General features: G+C 37.2%; 3 protein-coding genes across 3 annotated transcripts; all 3 read right to left on the reverse strand.

Annotated features, from left to right (window-relative positions):
* Nucleotides 1-717: 717 nt before the first annotated feature.
* On the reverse strand, nt 718-7,156 carry LOC145889328 (uncharacterized). The gene is made up of 12 exons (XM_082980267.1): nt 7,102-7,156; nt 6,801-6,863; nt 6,665-6,721; nt 6,403-6,459; nt 6,106-6,156; nt 5,695-5,898; nt 5,368-5,589; nt 4,349-4,861; nt 3,892-4,130; nt 3,282-3,513; nt 2,340-2,825; nt 718-2,174 (listed from the first exon to the last, which is right to left on the reverse strand). Exons 3-12 carry the CDS (start codon nt 6,714-6,716, stop codon nt 1,948-1,950), a joined length of 2,283 nt encoding a protein of 760 aa, XP_082836393.1. The 5' UTR covers nt 6,717-6,721; nt 6,801-6,863; nt 7,102-7,156; the 3' UTR covers nt 718-1,947.
* Nucleotides 6,790-8,998, reverse strand: LOC145889010 (uncharacterized). Its single transcript, XM_082979885.1, has 9 exons — nt 8,872-8,998; nt 8,726-8,809; nt 8,617-8,661; nt 8,339-8,401; nt 7,839-7,919; nt 7,637-7,684; nt 7,493-7,537; nt 7,306-7,365; nt 6,790-6,863 (listed from the first exon to the last, which is right to left on the reverse strand). Exons 1-9 carry the CDS (start codon nt 8,933-8,935, stop codon nt 6,790-6,792), a joined length of 564 nt encoding a protein of 187 aa, XP_082836011.1. The 5' UTR covers nt 8,936-8,998.
* A 12,972-nt stretch (nt 8,999-21,970) lies between these two features.
* On the reverse strand, nt 21,971-23,693 carry LOC145889012 (adhesion G-protein coupled receptor G2-like). Its single transcript, XM_082979887.1, has 4 exons — nt 23,025-23,693; nt 22,724-22,949; nt 22,175-22,657; nt 21,971-22,113 (listed from the first exon to the last, which is right to left on the reverse strand). Exons 1-4 carry the CDS (start codon nt 23,691-23,693, stop codon nt 21,971-21,973), a joined length of 1,521 nt encoding a protein of 506 aa, XP_082836013.1.
* Between the last annotated feature and the right edge of the window lie 2,008 nt (nt 23,694-25,701).

Genomic DNA, 25,701 nt, shown 5'->3' on the forward strand with positions numbered 1-25,701 from the left:
TTTATAGCGTTTTCGCATGGCATCAACTTACATTTGCATTTTAAAATTGCTACACGAATGCAATAAACGCAAAATTTACGCGGTTACTTGTGACGTCATATATTTAGCGCCACATCCGGCGAAATGCAAAGCACGGTGAATCCCCTCTTTTCATGATTCTATGTAGAAGGTTATTCTTCAGGGTGTTGTAATAAGGTAATGTACACTGATCCTTATACAGATAGTTTGAATAACGAAATCATGAAAAAGGCAAATTACCACAATGCGCAGAGGTGTTGCGTTGCCGCGAATCATCACCATTTTGCGTCTGCCTTTAAGCGAAACGTCATCAGCGGTGCAAACCCTACAGCTTAGGTTGGCGTTGTTTTATTTTAACCATGTCGAATAAAGTAACATCAGCTTGTCGTGTAATTGCAAATCAACATCTTATGATCAACATTTAAATCGACAACTGATATTTCCGTAACTGTTTATTTATTTTATTTAAATTTTATTGTTTTGAAGGCAACAATTATTTATAATAAGCCAGGTGGACTTTGGGAAATTCACTGTTTAAAGCACAAAGTTTAAGTGAAGGCTTAACAGCCAACGTTTGCAAATCAAATTAACATCACGTGCTGAACGTAATAACCGAGTCCACTATTTACATGAACAAAATATTTACAGCAAATGAAAATTATGCTAAGTTGGTGAATGTGGAACCGACATTCAGGCAAAGTGAAACACTGAAACAGAACACAAGGAAATGGATTAAACCAGTGTTTCCCAAAACTTTGATATCAGCGGAACTCTGAGAGGTTATATAAATTGATAAGAAACCCCCAGAACGTTAGAAAGTAGACTTCAACTTTTGCTTAAGACCAGATTGTGGTCAAAGGAATCTTTTATATTTGCTCAGGGTTCCGCGGGACACACTTTCGAAAACTCTGGTTAGACTCAATCATAGAAATCAAATATTGATATATCGCGAGAAGTGAAACAACGGAAAGTCCGGGAAATGCAGACGTTTTGCAGCAAGCAAAAAACCGTCAGACAAAACCGCGTTACACAGAAAAACAACAACGCAGCATGACGTCATGTTAAATACAACTCACGTTTGTCTTCTAATTTTTTTTTTGTCAATTCTAAACTAAAATGGATTTGATCGACCGAACATACGAAATACAGGTGGAAATATATTAAGTGGCGCGCATGCTACGACAATGGAAGAGAAACACAAGCAAGAAACTGATACAACACAAGGGCAATGCATGAGATAGCTTACTTCTCATACTGAATATGTTTGAGTAACTTGTAGTAGGTTAATTTTAACCAAAAACAGATGTTGGGAGGTTGTTTCGTCGCTAAATTGTAAATGAAAAATGGAAAAATGAAACTCACTCTTGAGAGGGGGTCGGGATTCATGACTTCTAGAAACGTAGCAGCCAGCAAAGCACGACAAACTCAGTGAAATGGAAATGAGGGTCGGAGGAATGTTCAACATGTTGACATGAAAAACAACTATTACAAGTTAAAGACAAACGTGACGGTACATTCTCCATGATATATTTGTGTTTTTGTCGTTTTGTAATTTTAGTTTTTTTTTAATTTTTTTTTTATGATATATTTTTTGGGCTTTTTTTTATTTTTTAAATCCAATTTTTTACAGTTTATGGATTACACGGAAACCAAATACAATAATAGAAAATGCAATAAAACAAACAAAATAAATTGACGTAAAAGCGATTTAACGCATGGGTACCCAAACACTGATATTGTGTCATACAATCTATGACGTGTCATACAATTGTGTGGCCTCCTAAGATGGTGTTTTAAAAATATTTGCAAAAAAAGCTTCATTAAACTTCAATATTGGATCTGAAGTTTTTTGCAACTTCATTTAACATTCAAATTTGTCACGCATGAACGATTTGCTTTGATCGTTATTTCCCCCACCATAGTTTTCAGTTATTCGATTGTCTCCATGTAAGTATTAAGCTGGATGGGATCTTCGTTCCCTGCCTCCGGTCCGTACCAGTAGAGACTATAACGCTCAGGATAATTTCTGTCATCACATTGCGGACGAACGTCACGGCTCACTATGACGTAACTGATGCAAACGAATATTCCCTGGGTTCCAATAAACGTCATTGTGACGTACATGGTAGCAACTGTGACGTCAATGTTGTGTATGCCTGTAAAGAGACAATGACTGTGAGTATTGCATGTTAGGAAGGAGTAATAAATGGACGGGGGTTATAATTCCCCAGTGTTGTTTTAACTTTAAGAACTCTGGTGAAAGCAAACAGATGACTTACAAACTGGAATGTTCTCAGGTGTAGGAACAATTAAAACCTCACCAGGTATAAAGTAGAGGATCCAGGGTACGAGCAGGACGAAACAAATCAACACGTTCTCCACCAACATCCGTATCACGTGATCCAAGTCTACGTCATCCACCGTCATGACGTCATAAGTTGTAGCTCTGCGAGAACCCTCCAAGATGTTCGCGTCACGCCTGGCTCGTAAAGCCAAGACGAAGGTGAGAGCTGAGACGACGAAGCAGGAGACGAAGATGGTTGCTACGGGTACCGTTACCCCGACAACAAGCGCCGCGGAACCGGGTTTGATCCAGCAGCGTTCGTAACCACCGAGCGGACTGGATGAGATGTAGTTTCCCGAGGGCGAACTCGCCGCCATGACGACCGTCGCAATGAGAAGGGGAAGTCCCCAACCGAGGAGGAGTTGTGAGGTGATGACGTTGCATTGGTTGAGTTTAACGAAGCGGAGAGATCGACCGTCCAAGTTGGACAGGATGGTGAGACTCTCTGTGAGAGCGAAGCAAGCTGCAGAAATAAACAACACGGGTGATGGATTTCACTGGAATAATGATTGCGCCATCAGCGTTATGGCATTTAGCGCTTATAGGAAGTGAATGTTTATCGGTTCATATTACCAGGAAACAATGCGTTCGCTGCCGCGAGTCTGCGTGATTGTGACGTCAAACAACGCTTAGCAGCAGCGCAATGGAAAAATCTATTTTCGATTTATATTCGCGAGCGTTGCATGATTTCAAATTAACATTATTTTTCACTGACAGTGCGTCAATCAGTGAAAACATAAAGCTTGATTAAAATACAATCCAACCTTTAATATGAACAAAATAGCCAATACAATGCTGGAAAACTTCATGCAGACGTTTCGATTGTGTTCTACAATCATGAAGTTTTCCAGCATTGTTTTGGCTATTTTGTTCATATTAAAGATGTAAAAAAACCGTGAGTTATGTTCCACAATCCAACCTGTTGTGAGCATGAGATAATGTGTAATGAAAGTTGTCGCCTCGCACGCTTCTTTGGTTTGAATCGCTCGACCCTCGACCAAGATGACAATGTGTAGAAGGAACAGAGATATCACCAAGTTGATCTGCACACGCACTCTCTCTATCACAACCCGTGAACACATCGAGATGAGACTGAGCATTGTAAAGAAGAGGAGAAGCGATCCCACGACCATTCCAGTGTAGAAGATTACCTGAAATATTATTTGAAAATCAAAATGGCGACAAAAGTCTCAAGGGAAAATAATTTTGTTTAATTGCAGTTAATGTTGTCATCATGACTTTTTCAATCCGTAAAATTTAGAAAAATTATTGACGTTGTTGAAGCAAACGTGGTTACGTGGACACAGGATTTTTTCATTCTATTTTCAAATATTTTCACACGAAAATTTGTACTTCATGCTTTAGTGCCTCAATGTGTCCTTGGTAAATATAATTTAACGCTGATATAACAAGAACATGCTGCTAGCAATTGGAATGGCATGCACAATTTAGACAATATACGTGGTTCAACCGTTAAGATTCTGATGAAATGTAAAACTATACAGTGCAGACCAATCTCATCCACTCACATTAATTCCTTCCGGTCTGACTCGTGCGACGATCCGAGGTACAACAGTAAACATCCCGGTTCTATCGCACGAACACGTCACCACACCGTTCACAGACTTGCTCGTACAACCATCAGATGTAAAGAATGTGAGGTTCACGTCCAACCGTTGACAGACGAAATCGTGTTCGACCAACTCGAACCATGATCTGTAGATCTTGAACAAACTCGGTATCACCACTGATTCCACTGTGGTGTCGTCTGGAAGAGAAACTTAACTGTGATCGATACGAACGCACGTGGTTAGTGATTCACTGAAGTCAGAATGTAAAACCATACTGAGAAGATTTAAGCGTTCGTATATTTATGTTAACAACTGCTCTATTTGTAGCAAACTGTCTTAAAATCGGGCTAATGTTGCGTTTAATACATGCAGGCAGGACGGGAGGTGAACCATTACAAATACAACTTCTACTTACTTCTCATGTCCACAATAAACTTAGTTGTTGCCTTGATTTGTTGATTGGGGGGAATGTAAACCATAAAGTCGAAGTAATGAACAGTTGAACTGGGCTGATATTTTGTGATGTTGCCGGTTTGCCAGAATGACGTTGAAGCCGAGGGAGAAAGATAATAGAAAGGAATCATTTTGTCGAGATTGAAGAAATATTTGGTGAAAACGAACACCACCAACTTTAAAGCTCGCTTCTTACGTGTGGTGACGTCACCGATACTGGAGTTGAGTGCCAGCAGTTGAGTGGAGTCAGGTTTCTCAGGAAAGTTGTAAGGGCCACGATTGACTTTTCCAAATTCTATTTGAGCCAATTCTGGCACCTGAAGAGTGGTGGTTTGATTCACGAGAGCTTTGGACGATGTAAAGTTGACGAGGAAGGTGGCCAAGTTGTCCAAGTCAGTCAGGAGAGACTTCTTGTTCTTTGTGACATTAGTTTGAGTGAAACCTTTAAGTTCCTCCTCCAAGCGCAAGATTACTTCTGATAACAAAACGTTACAGAAGCAAGGTTATATGATTTTATGATATAATGCAAACATGTCAAATAACATTTCCAAGTGCAGGTTATGCAGATGCCATTAACTATGCACACTGTGTTTATGAACGTTAGTAGGAGGGAGATATCATTAATTATCAGTGAGTTACAGACATTACACACTGCATCGACCTATTAATCGCATCAGTGCAGCTGGTGACTGAGGGTGTTGTCCGGTAACTAGATGAAAGTTTGGATTCTTGGAACCTCCAGTTGTCTTTACGGCCAGCAAAGACTTAGCAACATATGTTGAACAAACGCCTTGGGATTATTTACAAAAGGTGGTGACTAGTCAGGTATTCCAATTTGTGGGGACTTCCAATGGAGGCGGAATAGACTATAACCAAACAACAGTTTGCGAACTTCTAACCTGGCAAGACCTTCCTCAGCCAGCTGCACTGATGAGACATGATATTTTAAAACAGTGGGCAATGTGTGTAGATTGTAATTACCAGGCTTTGGGATGGTTGAGATTGGTTCAACTGTTTTATAAGCTAATTGGGTGGTTGGTGTAGGTTGATTGTTGTCTGAGTTTGGTTGCGTGTGGTTAGATGTTTGTTTCGGGTTAGAAACAGTTGGTTCGGAATAACTTGCAGCATCGGTAGTTGGTACTGAGGTTGTGGTCGTGGTTGTCGTGGAGCAGAAACGAACCCGAATTTTGATGTTATTTCCATCTGAAGTCACATACGGTATGAAGTTAAAAAAACGGAAAGCGATTGTTATTTGTGATAGGGGTTTGTGTTTGTTATCAATATTTTTGGCAGTTTTACTCTCGTTACCTTCACACATTCTCCAGTAATGCTTTCCCACAGTTGAAGTCAAATTGGTATTTGTGCTATCTTCACACCATCCTGGGAGTTTATTGAAGCAACCGCAGTTGGATATTTGAAAATTCTTGACACAAGTTTGTAGTTGAGATGAGAAGTCGGAACAGTTGTCGGTGTGTGGAAAACGATGCCAGCGACCATAAGTTGTTGAGCAATCTACAAAATAAGCAAAAGATGTTGTGGGACTTAATGTGTACATTTAGTGCATGCGTTCAACGCAAGTATTTAAGAAGGAATTATCTTGTGTTTAGTTGGTCGATTGAATTAAGAACGTAAGTTGATGCGTTTTGATGTTAATAGAAGCTTTGCAAGGTTGTCACATAACAATTATGGCTATTTAAGATAGCTAAGTTTGCAACTAACCTTCTATTACATTTTGATTTTTGCAATAGTTTCCCGCTTGGCCATTGGAAGCTGTAAATCAACACAATGTTAAGTTATTTTTATCAACAAGCAAGCAAATATGTTTTGTGTTTTGCACTAAGTTTAGAGCAAGTAAGTTCTTTATTGCTGAACTGATGAATTTTTCGCGAGATTCGCCACAGAACGCGACTAAATTTAGCTTTTAATAAACAAATCCTTCATCTGTTTATTTAATGGAATAATTAAACTTTTGTTTCTTTTGCCTCGAACAGAATTAATTGTCGCTACTTCCCTGACCTTTAATATCTGAACAATCTTCACTCGTGTCGTGGGAAACTGTACACGTTGCGTGATCTGGAATGAACAAAACATAGTAATTAGAAAAACACGCAGGAGAGGGGTTTCGGCAAAGTTTTGTAACGAGAGAAAAAATAAAAACATTTTGTATTAATTAACGGACTGCACACGTGGTACGCTTCGAGGAAATTAGCACAAAATTCCTGCCACCTCTACCTGCGGTTGCAAACCTATCACCATATAAGGTAGCGACGTTTCTTACCTTCCACATTAAACTGAATCTCGGCTCTTGGTTCGGTGCAATGTCGTAGCATTTTCACTTTAAGGTAAAAACATTCATTGTTAAGGATTTCTGATTATTCGGAACACTGATTATTTTATGCTGGTTTAAATGTTACCTGTGGTGTCGCCGGCAAAGCAAGGTGATATCTCAAATATGTTGTCGTTGTCGTTTTTTGATACTGCATGTAAAAGAAGAATGTTAGACAAGACTGTTTCATGTTTGACAAGACACACATGTATGTTGAGTCACTCTGTTGGGTCTGTTAAGCGTTTTACCCGATTAATCAAAATTACATTTGAATAGGACAAAGAATGGGCGACTCTTTAACGCAAAAGGACGCGGAAATTGTATTCAATACAAAGAAGTCGCGAACTCAAATGTTTAACGAAGCCCTGATTTAAACAACAAAATATTACCGGTGAATCTGGAACACGGAAACTTATCCCTTTTCTCCAAATTCTTCAAAGTACAATTTCCTGTGAAGAAATGTTTTCAAGAATTAAATAATGATCAAGTTCGACCACTTATTGAATAAACGCTGTTACACGCAATGCGCTGACCACACGTTTGTCCACGTAGTATACAATTTACAAGAATTTGAATGGAAGTTTATAAATTACCTGCAACTTTAATCGTGTTGAAGTCGTAGCATTTTCCGGTTGTGTAGTTGTAACACCATTCTGTAAACAAAGTTTTACAGCAAATTGAACAGAGACCCAAAACGCAAACTTGTTTTTGTTATGTTAGATACAGTAAGTCAGCAGAAAACCTAAGTTTTGATACAAGTCAAGTTAAAGTATTTATTACCATTGTTCGTGGTTTCAGTTGTAATGGCGTATTCCTGATTTCCTGCTGTAGATCGTACAATTTGATATAAAAACTTACGTAGTATTTGTTTGTTTATGAAAATTATTATTTTGTCATTACTTAGAGAATACATCTATATATTACCTTGTTCAATGCATGGAAGAACATCAAAAACCGCCTTTTCATTGGCCTCTGGGTAAAAAATGACAAAGGCTTCTCAAATCGTAAAACTTTTTAAATATTTAGGAATAATTTTTACCCCGGGAAACTTTTTGGCCAGACACGAGTTCATCGACACATCTCGATTTACGTCAATAACCTCGCACGTATTTAAACGAAATTTTACCTTTTCCAGTGATCTTGAACATTTGGTAAAGCTCCTTAGAGATGCTTTTCCAGTCATTGACATTGTCAATTTTGTAGTGTCCTTCAAATGTAATAGCAAAGTGTTCTTATAATTTGATTAATATCAGGTATAGTTTAGTAAATGATTGGGTGAAATGAGGTCATAATTATATGTTAAATAAAGAAAAATTTTTATTCTTTAATCATTGTGAATTGAGGTCATTACTTTTAACATGCATCACGGTTTTTAAGCTGGAAATTTTGTTGAAATCTTTCCCACATCGCAGATAAAAACAATGCTCTTATTCCACGTTTCCATTTTATTTAAAAACATATGGGTGCCCGGATGGGGGAGGCAGGAAGGGGGGTTTGAAGATAGGGGTCGGTAAAATCACAATAATTTTTACCTCCCCCAAAAAGTGATTGGTTTAGAAAAAAAAGTGAAATCGAATAAAGTAAGGAAATAATCCCTTCAAATAAACAAGTGCTTTCCGTATTCACCAGCAATTTTATATTGACTTGCGTCGTAACATATTCCCTCATGAAATGTGTATTGACAATGCTCTGCATGAAAAGCACAAGTTATGTCACTGTGACGTTCTGTTGTTTCATTACGTAATAATAAGATATTATTATGACGTCACAAATTAATTGTTGTATTCAATCGGTAAAGGTTTCCATAATGAGTTTTACGAATGCTGTAGGTTTGTTTATGTTTCTCGCTTCGAAATAAACGGAATACAAATAAATGTTTCACAAGTAATGTTTTGAATACTTACGGGTACTAGCGTTGTATGTAGTGTTGATCGCATTCAACCTGTTATCTGCAAATAAATCAAGTTAAAATATGAGGTATTTGTGTTTTCATTGGTGAGCATAGATACGTACTCTGTACGTTAATCGTTTCCCCACATGAGATTGGTGGATTAATGTAGGCATTGTGCTTTCCTACTTCTATAGTAACGAGTGTTCCTTGAAAATAATCATTAATATTTTCAAACGTGGAAATAAATGTTTTTGAAATAAAAACTTACCTTGCGAACAAGCAGGAGGTAAAGTGAACAAAAATAATGGAAAAAAAAACCAAAGTTGCGACATTTCCCCCTGGTTCCACTGATGAACTTACTCATTTAAACAATATCCAGCAAAACATGTTTAATATATAACTTTGTAAATATTAATATCTGTTTTAGAGACATTAAATTTACTACTAAAAATCACAGTTTAATGTCAACAGCTACTTGTGTAATTTTGCTGCGTTCTGTTGGTTTGTTTTTCTCTTCAAGTCATTTCTCATCAACTTGTGTCGTTTTTATGCGATTCCTTACAAACTTGAAGCTTTGGTTTTGATTCTTACGTCTAAGTAGGTGAGAATCACTGATTTAAATACGAAATTACACTCTTTGTTCCAATAAATATATTTATGTGCTAACACTACCTGGTACTAATTGCCAACCTTTGAACACATTTATGATACCAACGTAAAGGCTCCAAACAGTGACGTCACGCCGTGTTTTTACCTCCGTGGAGAAGAACGAACCCAAATCGTCTCCACATTCCCAGCAACACAACAGGATGTGTTTCACCATCTCGCTCCTATGTCCGTACCTTGGTCCGTGTATTTCTACTAACCCGAGTGCAACACCTGCCTGGGATAGGGTTGCGTGAGGTTGTGAAAACGATATCTGTGCATACTGGTTTTAAAAATAGGCGGTCCTGCCTATTTTCTATGTAAATTAGAAACCTTATAATCACTGCTACGGTTTAATTTAAGAGCATAAAACACACACATGTTAACAGTTGAATCAAAATTATCATAATTCAGCCATAAAATGTGAACATTGGGATTTCTGGTTGGAGTAATCACTGATATATCTTGATACGAGATACGCTGAGACAGAATTTCTTTTTTCTCTGATTCTAAATGCCCCAACTATTATTTACAGATGTGAAACGAATAAAGCTATATTCGTGTATCAAGTTTTGTGTTTACATCCTCACATCGAGTTTGTTTGTTCGCAGGTATCACTAAACAATTTTAATCAAAACACAAACCAAGAACTTTGGGTAAAATTTGCATTGAACGATGTGGAAATATGGTTAGAACTTTACTTGGTGACAAAAGACAGGGAATGACTTTGTGTGCAGGTATTTTCCCTGTGTCGATACCGAGACGTCGTATTATAACAAACCTCCCCGTATCCTCGTCACGCATCGGTTGAGAGAGACGGGAAATCCCCGGCCCGATACAAGCCAAGTGGGTGATTTGATCGTCACCAGATATTTATGTAAATTAGATACAGTTGTTGTCATTATAACCAGAGTAGAACTCGGTTAATTCGAATACGATTTGTTCGATAAATTTATCCGGATTAGGCGATTATCCGTATTGACCAAATACTTTGTTTTATGCCTAACATTTCGTCTCAGACATATGTCATTAAATGAATATAAAAGCCAATATTTTTAGTATAAGCAGCATTACAACTGAAAAGCTTTTTACACCACACCGGGATATTAACCCTGGTTATCGTGGGCACAAATCACGAACAGTTTGACATCTTGGTGTGGGGTCGAATGCCAACTATCATCAAAAAGCAAGAGTGGGTATTTTTAGGTCTAGGTCGATGTGAACTCAACCAAAAACGCAGTTTCATCTTCGATAACTGCTTGCTTTGTAATGTATTGGCGTAGTGTTATAGCGACCCCTTGCGATCATTAATTCCTTCCTGCAACGTTTGGTAACAGTGAAGGAGTTATAGCTGCACGAACCAGTTAACCTTGTCACGAAATCCCTTATTGTATCGAACTTGCAATATTTTTTTTATCCGGATTGTAACTGCGTTGTATTGCAATATTCAAGCTTATAACAAGGAATGCATTTTACTCAGGGTATAAAGAAAAGGGGGGCGGTTGCTCATCGTTTGAGTGGAAAACACAAGAAATGTTTAAAATATTATTTCCATTATATTATAGCAAGCTTTTAGCTCTTCTGCCGATCTATAACCCACAAACACACTTCACAACGGCCTTTCTTTGTCCAATACATGGTTGTCACCTTTACATTGGTCAGCAACAAGATGCACTTTATTGTTCATTGTGGTATGATTTCTTGTTGTAGGTGAGGACTAGTCGTGAAAAGATTATCCGTTTTAATCTGGTACGTTCACAAATTACTTGAAGTGTTTCAGAAATTTTTCCGTCAACATCAAAATTAAAATTAATATTCCTTAATTATACAACAAAACAATTATGGTAGATGTTAATGCTCATGTAACACTGCTGCAACGACATCTATTTAACAATAAAATGTTTTTACTTCATGAAATCCACCTAACCAGCAACACTTTCACGTGACACAAGTTAATCTTTAATTTCAATTTCAAATGTTACTAGAACAACTTTGTGTCCACGCTTCTGGTTTTAGAAAACATGTTTCGCTTTTTATTAAAGCATCTTCAGTTCTACAAACAAAATAAACAGAAAAGACATAGTTAGACGCTAAAAATGATAAAACGTAGAACTGAAGATGTTTTAATAAAACGCGAAACATGTTTTCTAAAACCAGAAGCGTGGACACAAAGTCGTTGTAGCAACATTAAAACAATTTACATCTATTTAAATGTTTAACGTTGACCACAGACATTGGAAAGATATACATGGCAATAAAGTGTGGGAAAGTTGCTGGGTTTAAATTGAACTAAAAAATGATTCCTGCACAGACAGGCGAACTGTATATGTCGTAAAAACTTAAAACAGACAGACGACTTAGGATTATTTATCATATTTTGTACCAATCCGTTGCTGAGTCTCCGTTAGACATAGAGACTACACAGGCGATTCGAAGAAATCCAACTCTCGTTTCTCGAAACATTTGCCGTTGATATCAGAGATGGCCTAGGGTCGTTAGCTTAAAACCTCAACTGGGATCTTAAAAAAATGTTGATCCTGCTTGGTTACAATGCCTGCGATGCAAATAAACCTTTGAGGAAATATAAAGAATGGTTGTGCTGTTAAATACTTCTTTGTCATATTTGTTGGTTCAAAGAGTTCATAAACAGAAAATGGGTGGCATAGAAATGCGTAGAGGCAACGTAACGTTAGAAGTTTAACTCACCTGCCACTGTGTTTTGTAATTTATCACTATGGGCAACAAAGCTATACTGCGAAAACATGCGAACATCCGCTTAATACCGTATTTGGTGCGTCTCCGTGTGCCTTTGCTAAAGCGTTTAAACTTAATTTCGTTTTAACCTATACTTACTGTTGTTGCAGCAAATCTTTGTTAGTTTACATGCCGTTTCCTCAAGGTCTGCCCTTTTTCTCGTGATAAGAAAATAAACGTTTTGTTCGCTTTTTCATTTTTGCTAAAGGTACATATACCCTACACTGGTTTTAAGCAGGTCCTACGAGCCTCCAGTAAAATTAAACGTTACAATAGCAATTCCCACTAAGCTCTGAATTGGGTTTGGAAGTTCCATATCATGCTGGTAATAACATCTAGTGAATGCAGCTATTATTTCTGCCTAAATTGTGATTAGATAAACAAAGTTTTTTGGGCGATATGTTAGTGGTTATCTTTCAGACAGTAAGTATGCCGGGTTTAGAAGAATATCATGATCATGAAGTGTAGATTTAATTTTTAAAGCACGAAATGAAGCTTGTGAAAGGTTGTGTGAAATATGATTATCTTTAAAATTGGGTTTGTTGGTTTCTGATCACAGACAATAAAGAGTAATATTTTGAATAAAATTTAAGGGCGTGTAGTAGCAAATGAACGATATTGTTTAGTAAACACTTTGAATTAAAACTTATCACCAGCTGCACTGATAAATTCGAAACGGTGTAGACTGTCCGCAGTCTGTTAACTATCACGTGTCGCTAAATTGTGGAATACTGGTACGTCATCCCCGCTGTGTATCCAGGACAAAAAATGTCCTTACCGCGAGCTGGGAGAGGCCATAGGGCCTGTATTGGGCCATGCCAAAAACATAAATAAAGATTCCAAACATTCTCCCTCCACCGCAAATAAATCTGACAAGATTGATAAAGTTTCGGGCGGTCAAATATAACTTTGTCTTGGTTGTTTTTTTTAGTTTATTAGCAGAAAACCTGAGTCGTACAAATTGGTGGAGACCCATTGATGCTGTGTCTCCATGTTTTTGTTATACAGGTTATCGAGCACCAGGTACACAAAGCGAGATTGTGACATTACGTCAACATCGGCAACGACTCCGTTGACTAAGACTTATTATTGCAAAATAAGTTTCTTACAGTACAGCGAAAACATTTTTGTTTCCAAGAAAAATGCCTGCTTTTCTATCGCTCGTCTAACCTTTAACTTATACTAGGTTTTTGAATGCCAAAAATATGTTTCAAATATTACTTTTTTTTCACGTTTCATCTGGGGATGCCTCGACAAGTCATTTAACACTGCCGTGTCTGTGTCTGTGTTGCCATCTCTATACTTTGTTTTAATTCATTTGTCCCTTCATTCCTCCAAAATACAAATAGCTTCCGTTGTGCTGTTGGTAGTGTACTTAAAGTAGATTACTTTACGCGGTGTTTAAGTTTTGTGGTAACATTGAGCAGCATACAAACAATACGCTTAAAATGCTGTAGCAGTAAAGAGGTGAGTCAACATACGTACCACGTGATTTACGCAAAACTTATTGGGACCAAATTTTATCGATCACATCTTAGTATTTGCTGTCAAGTAACCCATTTTATAATATTTCAATGTAATTTTCCGGCCAACTTAAAAAGGTTTGTGCGGTCAAATATATCTTTGTCCTAGTTGGGGGGTTGTGTTGTTTAGTAGCAGAAAACCTGAGACGTACAAATGCGTGGAGGCCAACTGACGTATAAAGTTTAATTGCCCAACCTATAACCTCCCAAACTTTGGTGCAATATCTCCTTGCCTTTGTTATACATGTTATCGATCACCATTGGTAAGCGAGATTATGGCTGTATGCCAATATCCGCACAACATACGTGGAACTTTGCGGTAGTTTCCACATCACGTCACACACAATCGCCCTCCGCACACGATTCCATTCTACCAGAAAACAACATGACTAAGACTTATTATTGCAGTGCATGTGTTTATTTGAAAGGAGTTTCTTTTTAATATATTTCGGCGCAACATTTCTATTCCCAACAAAACTGACTGCTTCCATCGCTCGTCTAACCTCGGAACGTATACCAGGTTCGTGAAAGCCAATAGTTTGTATTCAAATATCACCGGTATTTTCGCATCTCGTCTGGGGAATGCTTGGACAAGTGATTCAACACAGTCGTGTCAGTGATGCCACCTCTGCTTTGTTTAAATTGATTTATTTTTTAAGGCATTGTTCGGAAAGTGTTTTGATCTACATGTTGCGTAATTCGATAAGTAAGTGGTGTTCAAATTTGTAAAAGTACATGGTAAGTCTCTTTCCGTCACCGGTGCTTAAAATTTATACTATTGCACTGGAGGATACAGAGAGTATTATTTAAACTTTTAGCCTGAAATGAACGTTTCTGTGATAGTGACATTGCACAAAGGGTGGAAATGGTTAGGGTCATATGTAACAGAATCAATTAACGAGTAGGATTGGTTGAATCAGGTATTTAAAAATCGTTGGCCACTGCATACGTAAATGTGGAGGCGTTAAACGCAGTCAAACCCAATGAGTAACTAGCTAATGTGAGCGTTGGCGGATAATTACGCGGCTTTAGAAACAAGTATACAATTTCAATTACTCGCTTCTATAGCACTTTTATAACAGTGGGTAGTATTTCGAATGCTGATTAGCCTCGCACGTTCTACGTTTAGATGAGAAGTACATGAGGCAAGCAATATTTGCAAGGGGCAGTTACGAGAAATCAAAAAAATGCAATGATATTAATGTGAAGGGGTTACTGTTGTAAAGCGCAGTTGCAGTAAATTTCTTGTTTCAATTGGTAGCAATGCTTTTAACCTGTTCACTTATTGAATTTTCACGTACCATGGTGTCTGAGCTAAAGAAATTTATGTAATATTGTCTATGTTTGTACATAAAAACATCAAAACGTAGTTAAAATCTGAACTATTATTTTATCCAAACAAACTGTCAAATACGGCGACAGCAAAGCTTATTTGTTGCTATATCCTACACTACTATCAGCACATATGCATATGGACAACTTTTAACCTAAATACCATTCGCTACAAACTTTTTCCTATTATCTATTATTTCCGTTGACCCCCATGGTGCGATCCTTGAGTTACGCAATAAGTTTTTAATCAGACCTTTGAAAAATTCAAAATTGAAACCCATGAATAAAACGTATTTTGGCAACTTAAGTAAAACGGAAGACAATATGCAAGCTGCGAGGTGCTAATGTTAAAATACTAGTTGTTGTTTTACAACAAAAAGTGATAAAGCGTGATAAACAACTAGCAGCCTAAGAAAAGTTTTTAAGAAACAATTACCACAACTGCAAAATCGGAATTGCAGAAGGGTTTTTTTGAAAAAATAAAACAACTCTAAGTTATGAAAAATGTCAGATCGTGTGTGCTGTTTAACAAACGAAAACAAAGAGTTTCAATACGATGTATTTGAGTCAATCATCAACAAACCGGAACTACTGGATGTTCCAATTGATATTTATTCCATTGCTGGACCAACAAGAACTGGAAAGTCATATCTACTCAACGTTCTGTGGTACTTGTTAGAGAAACAATTTACTAAGGTTAATGAGGTACTGTGATGAAATTACGTGCTTATAGTTTACTAGAGAAACTGATCTATCAAGGTTTAGGTTGAAAGCGTGAATCAAGAAATACCACAACTGTTTCTATCAAAGTTTACTTTCAAACCACAAACGAATGGAATTCATATGACGAAAGAACCAATCTTCCTGTTTGCAGATAACGGCGCTCAGGTGAGTTGGCTACTATCATATTCGAAAGTGAAATCTACTTCTTCTGTGAATTTTGAAAAAACTTCAACAACAAGCCATTAAAATTAAAATTAAAATAAAGTATCACTATGTAAACGAGCCACATTTGTTTCGACAGATTGCAGTTTTTCTTATGGACACAGAAGGCACACAGGCTGGCGATAAAATAGAATGCAAGGAAGGCGACCTCTTCATCATAAATTTGACACTCAGTTATATGCAAATCATGAATGAAAAAGATTTCTTAAAGTTTCCGGTTTTGGATACATACGCTGTAAGTATTCACCACATTCCAAAATTTTTTTTAATGTGGTATGTTAAATACAAAGCACTGCAATAATCATATATGTATGTAGTCAGATAGTACATGGCTGGTAACTAATCATCAGTAAAAATCGAACTTAATCAGTGTTACTAAATATACTGTGCATAAAGCAATAACAAGAACCAAAAGAGCCACATTGTACAGATGTAACTATTTATTTGTGCAATACTTTTTAAAATACCTTATTACACTATAGGTAACGCAGTAATGTTTCATGCAATGTCATGAATGGCAAGGTTGCCCCAATGCGCAGTCATGTAAACGATGTCTGGAAGGTTGTGTGCTTGCGCACCAGTGTACCTTGGTCACTATATACCCCGTGATCCACCAAGCTCCTGTAGCTCAGTTGGTAGAGCGTTAGGCCTGGTTAGCCCAGGATAGTGAGTTCAAACCTCACCGGGAGCTTGATTTTTCAAATCTTGTTCCGACTTGTCTGGAAAAAGTAGCTGATCCAGCTTAGCTGCGAAGGCAGTAAATCTATACTATAGGTATTGTTCAATTTTTTGCTTTCCAGGCTTTAACGCTTCACGCAGAATCCACATGTGACCTTCCAAAACACACAAAGGTGAGTCTTTGTTTTTTTAGGATTTGTATTTTTCTACAACGACCTTACATACTTAAAATATATATCTCGTATATTATACAAAACTTTTTAAAATGTTCTGCATATGGTTTATCCAGAGTTTGACGGTGTTGGTTCGAGACTGGAAATACACAAATGATCACGATCATGGCTTTCAAGGGGGAAACACATATTTCCAAGTAATAAACAAAACGAAAGCAATATTTATGATTAAATATGCAAATATTCGAAATGGGGGACTGCAAAAAAAAATTGCAGATTTCCATGCAACTCCGGTATAGTCTTTTGCAGATACAGTTGATCTCAAACCTCAATTGGAATGTCTAAATTCATTCTACGATAAAAAGGAATGCTGTTTAATGCCTTGTCCTGGAAAAAATGTGGATAATTCCGACTCCAAACGCGTTAATGGTAGTGATGCACAAAACTTTTTTATTGTATTTTGTTAGTTTAATACAATATCTCGTTATACCTGCAGACATAGACCAAGAAGCGTGGCTTAGATTGCTGGAGTTTAAAAACAATCTGTTTTCAACCGTTAACATACAACGAGCATTTGAAATTGCACCAAAAGGAAGGGAATTCCTCGCCATTGCAAGTCAGCTGAAAGAAACACTTTCATCACCAAGTAGGCTTGAAGCCCCGGAAAGCTCGTTTAAGGTGATCGTTTCTGAAACCCTCCGTTATATGAGTTTTAAACCCCCAGGAAAGAAATCCGTGGTAGAATATCTAAATTTTTTTCATCGTGGTTTTCAGAATTTCTTTGATTTAAAGATGAAGAAAAAAGTCACTGCCTGTTTGAAAAACTACAAGAAAAACATGAAACAAGTGAGATTATCCCAAAACTATTGTTTGCTGTTCCGTTTTATTAATTTTTTTCCCAATTTACATCAGTTATAGAATTTTATTCTGGCAAAAACTATTGGTTTTATGTCGCAAACAATCTTTTGTTGTCAGTTTCTTGACATGGAAGGCACAAATAAAGAAGATTTAGAAGTAAAAGATAAAGAGGAAAGGTCAAATGCCACTAATAGTTTGTCGGAAAACGCTTTCGTTGAAGACTTAAGTACATATGTTGAGATGTTACGCCAAAAAATTAATAGAGAATATAAGGTGTGTAGTTCAGTTTTTTCAAATATGTAGACCAATAATAAAAATAATATGATTACACCTACAACGTATACATACATCATTATCGGTCTACTTATGATACAAGGGTTCAATAAGGCTAATTTTAACGGTGTGAAACCTTCTAACATGAGTGATTTTATTGATGTCTTATTTGGTTTAAAAAATACACAAAAACTTCCTATTTAACACACGAAGCAATTTAAATGTAGTCCGTGTCCATTTGAAAAGTGAAAACATTTAAAAACACTGTTTTTATTAGTGTTTGGTCGACTTCGCCATGGAAACAAAAGTGTCAATATGTTTCAAAATCTACAAGGATAGCATGTCACAGGTTGGCCTATATGCCATTTGAGCATGGCATTAAATATTCTGATATTTTGATTGTTAAAATTAAGTGTTTCTTTAATTGATACATTACAGTGGCGTTTTAACTGTTTTATTTTACAGAATACTTTTGAAAACGGAAATGATTTTGAAACTAAGTCCATGATCGAAGCGTCTGCTGCAATGAAAACTCTAAACCAAGAAAACCTGGTTGATGACATCACTCCATATATCGACATGCTAAAGCAACAAATTGTTGAACAAAACAAGTTATGAAGGCCAATTTTAAGCTGTGCTGCTGGAATTGAGGCTTAAGCAGATAAAAGTATATATAATTTTAGCTAATACATTATGCGTATCCTTATACACTTGGCGCATGCGTTGCAGAAACAAATGAACAGTGTTATGGCGAAACCACTGGAAGATTGCTTTGAGTTTTACAAAAAGCTCATGGAAGACGTGAGTAGGAAAAATGTTTAGTGTTTATTTGATATAAACTTGCATGAAATTTTGTTGACCTAAGACTTTTTGCATTTTATTTTGCGCTACAGTTCATCCAATCGGTCCCAGAATTAAATGTTCAGGATATGAAAGAAAAATATGATGAGAAAAGCAAGTTAACAACCTTAAAACTAATACGGGAAAATCCGATCAGCGAAGACTCGCCATACTTAAAAAAGTTCAAGAACAAAATCGTACCACAGTGTGAGGTATGGTTTTGAAATTAGGAGGATACTTTCATACAATAACTTTTAAACGAAACAAGTACAAAGCTTTGTAATGAAAAAGCTCTTGGTGTATTTTTGAATATTGAAAAAAAACAAGTCTTTTGAAAAAGTAACAAAATGATGGCTTTAAATTATATGAATTATTGTTGTTTTGCTTTCCTTGTTGGCTCTACGAATAAAATCGAACATTTTTAGACGAAAAATAAAAGTACGCACCACAGAACAATAAGCATTAAATGACATGTGTACGGATATATTAAATTTATCTGTCTGTGGGACTTTGTGCTGTTTGAACATATATTTCAAAAAATTATATAAAGTAACTAATCATGCATACCTGCTACAGATATACATTGGTAGACAGATGGCCAGAGACTTTGCAAATGAATGGGCAAAAAACGTAAAAAAGGTCAGATCTAGCATAAAATTACTTTTCTTAACGTGGCCATGTTTATCGTGATGTTACTGAATTGCATTAGTGGAGATTCATGTGCCGGAAAACTCATGCTATTTCCTTTGCATTTTTTTACGGTAAAGTGTGTTAGTTTTTAATAGTGTTTTACGAGAAATTAGTTTTAACATTCGTTTATTGACTGTTTTCGTACTTACTTAAATTAATATGCATACAAACTAATATAGAAAGTATGTAGAAAGTATTTTATTTTATTTATCGATGCAAAATTATCGAAATACAATTCGCAGGAAGGATATTTTGGAGTAGATCCGGTATCTACATTTTTTTTAAAAGAGGGAGAAAATCGGCATTGCAGCCACGAGCGGTGCAGTTGCAGGGGGCTTGATGGTACTTACCCCTCCATTGGCAGCTGTAGCTGCTACTTCTGTGTTGGCCACTGAGTTAGCTGGAGGTTTGATATCGGGGGGGTCTTGGTGCTGCTGGTGCTACGTTAACCGCAGTCCCAACATGGCTTATGCAAAGATTTCATAAACCTGAGACAGTTGTTCCTCCAAACTTAAGAGAATGCATGGATCCAGTATTAATGTAAAGAAACGAAACTCAGACGGCTGCGACTGAAAGTGATAATTCGCTTGAAATAGTTGAAAATCATTTTGAGGCAACGAAGGAAAGCGACAGAGAACCGTTGCTTCCATAGACACAGTGTTGTAACAAGATATTTTGTTGTTGAAATAGTAACTTTTCGCCTGCTATGTATATGTGTTCAACGTATATATTGCAAAATATATAGCTGTATCAATCATGTGACAATAAACTACGGTTTTCTGATATTGGTATTGTTGAAAAAAGGCTTCATTGATTTCTCTGTGAAACACAAGCATTATGAAATGTAAATATATGTGACATTATTCGTATCCATCGTCAATATATGACTCTAGCGCACAGAATCAATGTTGCTGCAGTGTGACTTCCCAAATCGCACTTTTTCTTTTTTCCCGCGTCACCCGTTTCGCTTCATTAGTTTTGTATTATTGTTTCTATAGTTTTGTATTTTTAACACGGACGTCTGTAAATAAACACGACCTTGCTCTTATAATTTCGTTTCTAAAACACTTGACAAAGAACGACAATCGTTGTAAGGCTGTATTAAATTACTTCCAAGACTTTTTGTGATCAACTTCAGGTGTCGTGTGTATATTTGTCATTTATTTCATTTTTTTTTATTTACCACAAGCACAAGGCCGCATGTCGCAGGAGTTTTCAACGGCGTCCTGCTTTAACACACAAATCACGCAAATTTTTTTTTTTTATTTACCACAAAACAATATCGTATTTTTACAATTTTGTGCTGAATACAAATACTTGGAGGGGAGAAAATTTTTCGTGATTTGTGTGTTAAAGCAGAACGCCTTTATAACCCACAAGGGTTTTGCTTTTGTTTCGTCATTATACTAAACATACGTTGTTTAGGGTTTTTTACTTTTTGCCCTTATGTGGCAATACAAATGAAAGTATTTATTACGCTATGTTCGTGTTTGCGACGTCGCAAAACTTCAATTGAAAACTGGACACGAGCATTCCCACCATTTATTTGCGCCTTTACTGAGTCACAGCAATAATAAAAAAAGTTAGACTGGCTTCATATCCTCAATAGTTGCTCCATTGGTCCAGTGAAATCGTGGAATGGAAGATGTCGGATACCTTTTTCGTGACGGCAATTATTTTTGTTGTTCATTCCGAGTTTTCTGGAACCAAAAAATGCAATGAGGTTGTTTTTTCATTCGGAGTGTAATTGCCTTGAATTGCCGTGTGCGAGCTTATAACCGAAAAAGGACGACGCATTCTAGCAATTAACCGAATGATTCTCAGCCTCCAGTCACACCCCAGAAACAGATCTCGTACACCAGCGGCTACAAGCCGAGGTAAATTTACTTCTTGGAGGCAAAACCTTGTTTTAACATTATTTCGTTGTTTCGCTGCAGTGTTTTTAAGTTTGATACAATTTCGTTCGGGTGTGTGTTTTAAAATCACTCATTGCTTTTACAACTATTTTGCAAAACATTTTGTTAGAACAGGCGGTTTTTAGTTTTCAAAAATTTAGCCTTTAAAGGCTGCACCTATGCGATACACCATGTTAGAGTTTAAGCGCTAAAGGTTATATCCTCCCATATAGAAACTTTATATTCCTCCCCTAATTGTACAGGATAACTTCCACCTTCCCAACTGGGATTTTATTAACGGTTTTATTCACAAACGTTTGCTGCAATTGCGTAAAATTATGAACTTATTGCAGTTACAAAAAATCAAATACAGCGAAAGAATCAGCGAAATTTCGATTAACAATGCACAGCACGGTTTTAATAACCGCAAGAATTTAAATACTCAAGCATGGAAATCATAAAATATTAAGTGCTCAAACCATAGAAACAAAACATAGAAAATAAAACGGTTGGATGGAATTATCACTAAATTGTTAAATGTGTGAACCCAACATGGGGATTTTGTTTTGGTCAAAATGTATTACTTTGGACAAAAAAATGCTAACATTTGCAACCGAATGTTGACTGGGAAGTTTAATATTTGCAGGGAAGAAAAAACAAAAGGCACATTTGCACTTGTGCCAATAACAAGGTTTCGCGTATTTACGAATTACGAGAGAATATTTGCAATGTAAAGTTCATCGAGCATGTCTTTATGCTGTTCATGCACTACTACACAGCAGGATCGTCGAGCGGATGACGTCATCCATGACGCAATAGATGAAAAAGACGACGAATCCTTGCATCCCGTTCACCAAGCTGTGAATGTACATGAAAACCTCGTTCGAGATTTCGTTTCCGATTCCTGAAACACAGCAAGAATTTTTTAGCACTAATAAAGATACACTGGGAACTTCGTAACTCACCAGTGAAGAATGCCAAGCTCCAGGTTCCACCGAGCAGCAAGAAGAGGAAAATAAACGTCTTTCCAGCTCTCTTAGCATCTTCCTGATCAGGGTCATCTCCTCTGTTCTGCATCCTTCGGGATGTTAATGCTACATAAGATGTTTTCCCGATGATGAGGAGGTTGATAAGAAGGACGAGAGCAAGAGGAGTGATGACGGAAGTGTAAAAAACCAGAGTGTTGGGAGCCAACCAGCATCTTTCGTACTTGGGAATTGGTGAAGTGTTGTTTTGATATTGGTGGCACGCCTCGTAATAAGGCTGTGGTTTCATGTAGACGCCGAAGTGGAATCCCATGGGTGCGGATATTCCCACAATCAAGACGGGAAGAAGCCATCCGAAGATCATAAAGTACTTGAGTCGATGTTTTGCATCCTGGGCTTGGAAGTCGATTGGATTGGAGGTAGCCATGAAGAGTCGTATTCCCTCGATCAGAAACCACATTCCTAATGAATACCAGCACATTGATTAGGTTTAAATGAGGTATCTTGTTAATTGGGCCAAGCACTTACCACTGCAAAGCAAGAAAATATGGTTGACTGCAGTGCCCACCATGCATGACTGATCATGCATGGTAAAAAGATCATGTGACAGATTGATCACGTGAAGAAGAAGGAGAGCCACCGCCAAGTTTATTTGAACAGGAACTCTGTCACCTCTGCGTCGGTTACGATACAGCATTACAATGGTGATGACCAGGAAGACAATGGATACAGATTCTGTCACGTAAGTGGTGATCTGGAAACACAAAGAACAGAAATATGACTTAGGGTTGGTGCAAACTACATGGCATTTTGGGAACACAACTCATACCTTCAAATGCTTTGGAATAGTTGTAGTTTTGACGGCCAGGAGGACGGTGAACATGGTGAGGTGGTTGCATTTGCACGTGACCTTCCCATTTCCTGCATCCTTGGATGTGGAGCAACCACGATCCGAATATTCCTTCTTTACTCGGTCGAAGAAGAGACAAAGTGGCGCCATCTTGTTGATTTTTTTCTTGTGGTTTTCCTCGTTGATTTTCCTGCAGGTGGTTTCTTCTAAAGGAGAAGATAATGTGTAGCTTGCATTGCCCTGAAGTTCATCATCGTCAGTGGTTTTGTTATCGGGTTTGTTGACCTTTAACCCAATAATAACAACGAAGGTGGAATTTTTAGGAGGAATGTATTCGGTTTTGGTGAGAGAATTACGGTTGGGAGATGATCCTTGAACCACTTGTGAGTAGTTTGTGTTGAAAACAAACGCAGAAGCTACGATTTGAGCCGACCCGTCTGTCTGTAATGTAAATTGGATGAGCGCTGACCCAAGCTCTTGCATGGTGGTGAATTGCTTCTGCCCTTCTTTGATTTGAACCCGTTTAACGTACAAATGACCGTGGATGGTTTCGTTTGGCGGAAGACCAGATAGTGCAATACGTTTGATCAGATTTTCAATATTATTTACGTCATCGGCATCTTGAGGGTTGAAATTACTCGATTCCATCATCAGGTCTGAAAATAATCACGTCGCTTAATTGCGGGTCTTATGCCTGATAGTGATTTACAATTGTTATCTAGCTTGGGTTTGGTTTTGTTGGTACCGGGTTAGAAGTGGTTGGATTGGAATAAGTCGCAGCATCGGTAGTTGGTGCTGAGGTCGTGGTCGTGAATGAACAAACCACAGTTATTAGAAAAACACAGTCTGGTATGAGGGAGTTTAAGTCTGAACTAACGAAACCAAAGTTTTATGACGAGAACAAACTGAAAAATACATAATGCAATCGTGCATTACCCGCTTTTGAGCTATACAGTTAGACCTTCTTGTACAATAGTTTGTTGTCTGAGACAATTCATCCAAATAAGGGCCATAAAACGACTTTACGTAACAGCAGGAAACTATGCAATCTGCAATGCCTCCGTAACTTCCGATAACGTTAGCTTTCCTGTATATGAGGTCACAGACCGATCACCATATAAGGTAACGACGTTTCTTACCTCCCACATTAAACTGAATCTCGGCTCTTGAGTTGGTGCAATATTGTTGCATTTCCACTTTAAGGCAAAAACATTCATTGTTAAGGATTTCTGATTATCCGGAACACAGATTATTTAATGCTGGTTTAAATGTTACCTGGTGTGCCGTCGGCAAAGCAAGGTGATATCTCAAATATGTGGTTGTCGTTTTTTGATACTGTATGTAAAAGAAAGGTGTGTTGCAAGAATGATTTGTATAAACTTGCTTGTATCAACTGAAAACTTACACTAGAAATTTTTCAACATCAAAGTGTAGTGCAGTTAGTGCTGTGAAGTATGTATAATACACAACATTTAACTGTAATATTTCTACAGACACTTATGTTGGGTCACTCTGTTAGGTCTGTTAAGCGTTTTACCCGATTAATTAAAATTACAGTTGAATAGAACAAAAAATGGGCGATTGTTTTACACAAAGGGACGCGGAAATTTAATTCAATACAAAGAAGTCGCGAACTCAAATGTTTAAAGAAGCCCTGATTTTAACAACAAAATATTACCGGTGAATCTGGATAATGGAAACTGATTCCATTCGTCCAAATTCTTCAAAGTACAATTTCCTGTGAAGAAATGTTTTGCCGTTACCAGAGTCACATTGGCAATACATTATACGAGAAAAAGAGCATGTAATGTAACAGAACAATATTGCACATAGTACTTGCTGGTGCACTGTTTTCATAAGAAACTGACTGTTAAACATTTATATTAGAAAAAAACAGCGTCGTTAACGCATTTATTGTCACGTCATTTGCAGCAACTGATGAAGCGAGATGCAGCTCGCGAAAGCTCGTGCAAATGGAGGCAGTGCACCAGCAAGTACTGTAGGTATAGACCAGAGCCTGACACGGCACATTGAAGAAATTAAATATTACACATTACGATGTTATACGTTTGGAAGCAACTTTATTAATTGTGTAAACACAGGTGCTTGGCCCACGTGACACCGTTTACCTGCAAGGGTTCTAATGGAAGTTTATAAATTACCTGCAACTTTAATCATGTTGGAGTCGTAGCATATTCCGGTTGTGTAGTTGTAACACCATTCTGTAAACAAAGTTTTACAACAAATTGCACAGAGACCCCAAACGCAAACTTGTTATTGTCATATGAGATACAATAATTATGCAGAAAACCTAAGTTTTGGATACAAGTCGAGTTCAAGTATTTCTTACCATTGTCCGTAGTTTCAGTTGTAATGGCGTATTCCTGATTTCCTGCTGTAGATAGTACAGTTTAATATGAAAACCTTACTTACTATTTGTTTGTTTATGAAAATTATTATTTTGTTATTACTTAGAGAATACATCTATATATTACCTTGTTCAATGCATGGGAGAACATTAAACACCGCCGCCAAATCATGTATGCCTGGGTTAAACAACGATTGTATATATTAGTTTAAAAAATATTAGTTTATCATTACTCTGTTAAACATCAAATGTAAACATAGATATTACTTTTTCCTGTAATCTTGAACT

The sequence above is a fragment of the Ascidia mentula genome, chromosome 2 (assembly GCF_947561715.1).
Source record: "Ascidia mentula chromosome 2, kaAscMent1.1, whole genome shotgun sequence".
Classification (NCBI taxonomy): domain Eukaryota; kingdom Metazoa; phylum Chordata; class Ascidiacea; order Phlebobranchia; family Ascidiidae; genus Ascidia; species Ascidia mentula.

What these genes read in the sequence shown, in the direction of transcription:
- LOC145889328 (XM_082980267.1), bottom strand. Translation starts at nt 6,716, where the DNA reads ATGCTACGACATTGCACCGAACCAAGAGCCGAGATTCAGTTTAATGTG. An exon ending in AAATCAAAATGTAATAGAAG is followed by an intron (nt 5,899 to 6,105) that starts GTTAGTTGCAAA and finishes CTTATTTTGTAG; the next exon opens with ATTGCTCAACAACTTATGGT. An exon ending in CTCAACCATCCCAAAGCCTG is followed by an intron (nt 4,862 to 5,367) that starts GTAATTACAATC and finishes TTTTGTTATCAG; the next exon opens with AAGTAATCTTGCGCTTGGAG.
- LOC145889010 (XM_082979885.1), bottom strand. Translation starts at nt 8,935, where the DNA reads ATGTCGCAACTTTGGTTTTTTTTTCCATTATTTTTGTTCACTTTACCT. An exon ending in GGAAACGATTAACGTACAGA is followed by an intron (nt 8,662 to 8,725) that starts GTACGTATCTAT and finishes ATTTATTTGCAG; the next exon opens with ATAACAGGTTGAATGCGATC. An exon ending in AAGTCAATATAAAATTGCTG is followed by an intron (nt 7,920 to 8,338) that starts GTGAATACGGAA and finishes TTACATTTGAAG; the next exon opens with GACACTACAAAATTGACAAT.
- LOC145889012 (XM_082979887.1), bottom strand. Translation starts at nt 23,693, where the DNA reads ATGGAATCGAGTAATTTCAACCCTCAAGATGCCGATGACGTAAATAAT. An exon ending in TATTTTCTTGCTTTGCAGTG is followed by an intron (nt 22,658 to 22,723) that starts GTAAGTGCTTGG and finishes GGTATTCATTAG; the next exon opens with GAATGTGGTTTCTGATCGAG. An exon ending in GAGCTTGGCATTCTTCACTG is followed by an intron (nt 22,114 to 22,174) that starts GTGAGTTACGAA and finishes GCTGTGTTTCAG; the next exon opens with GAATCGGAAACGAAATCTCG.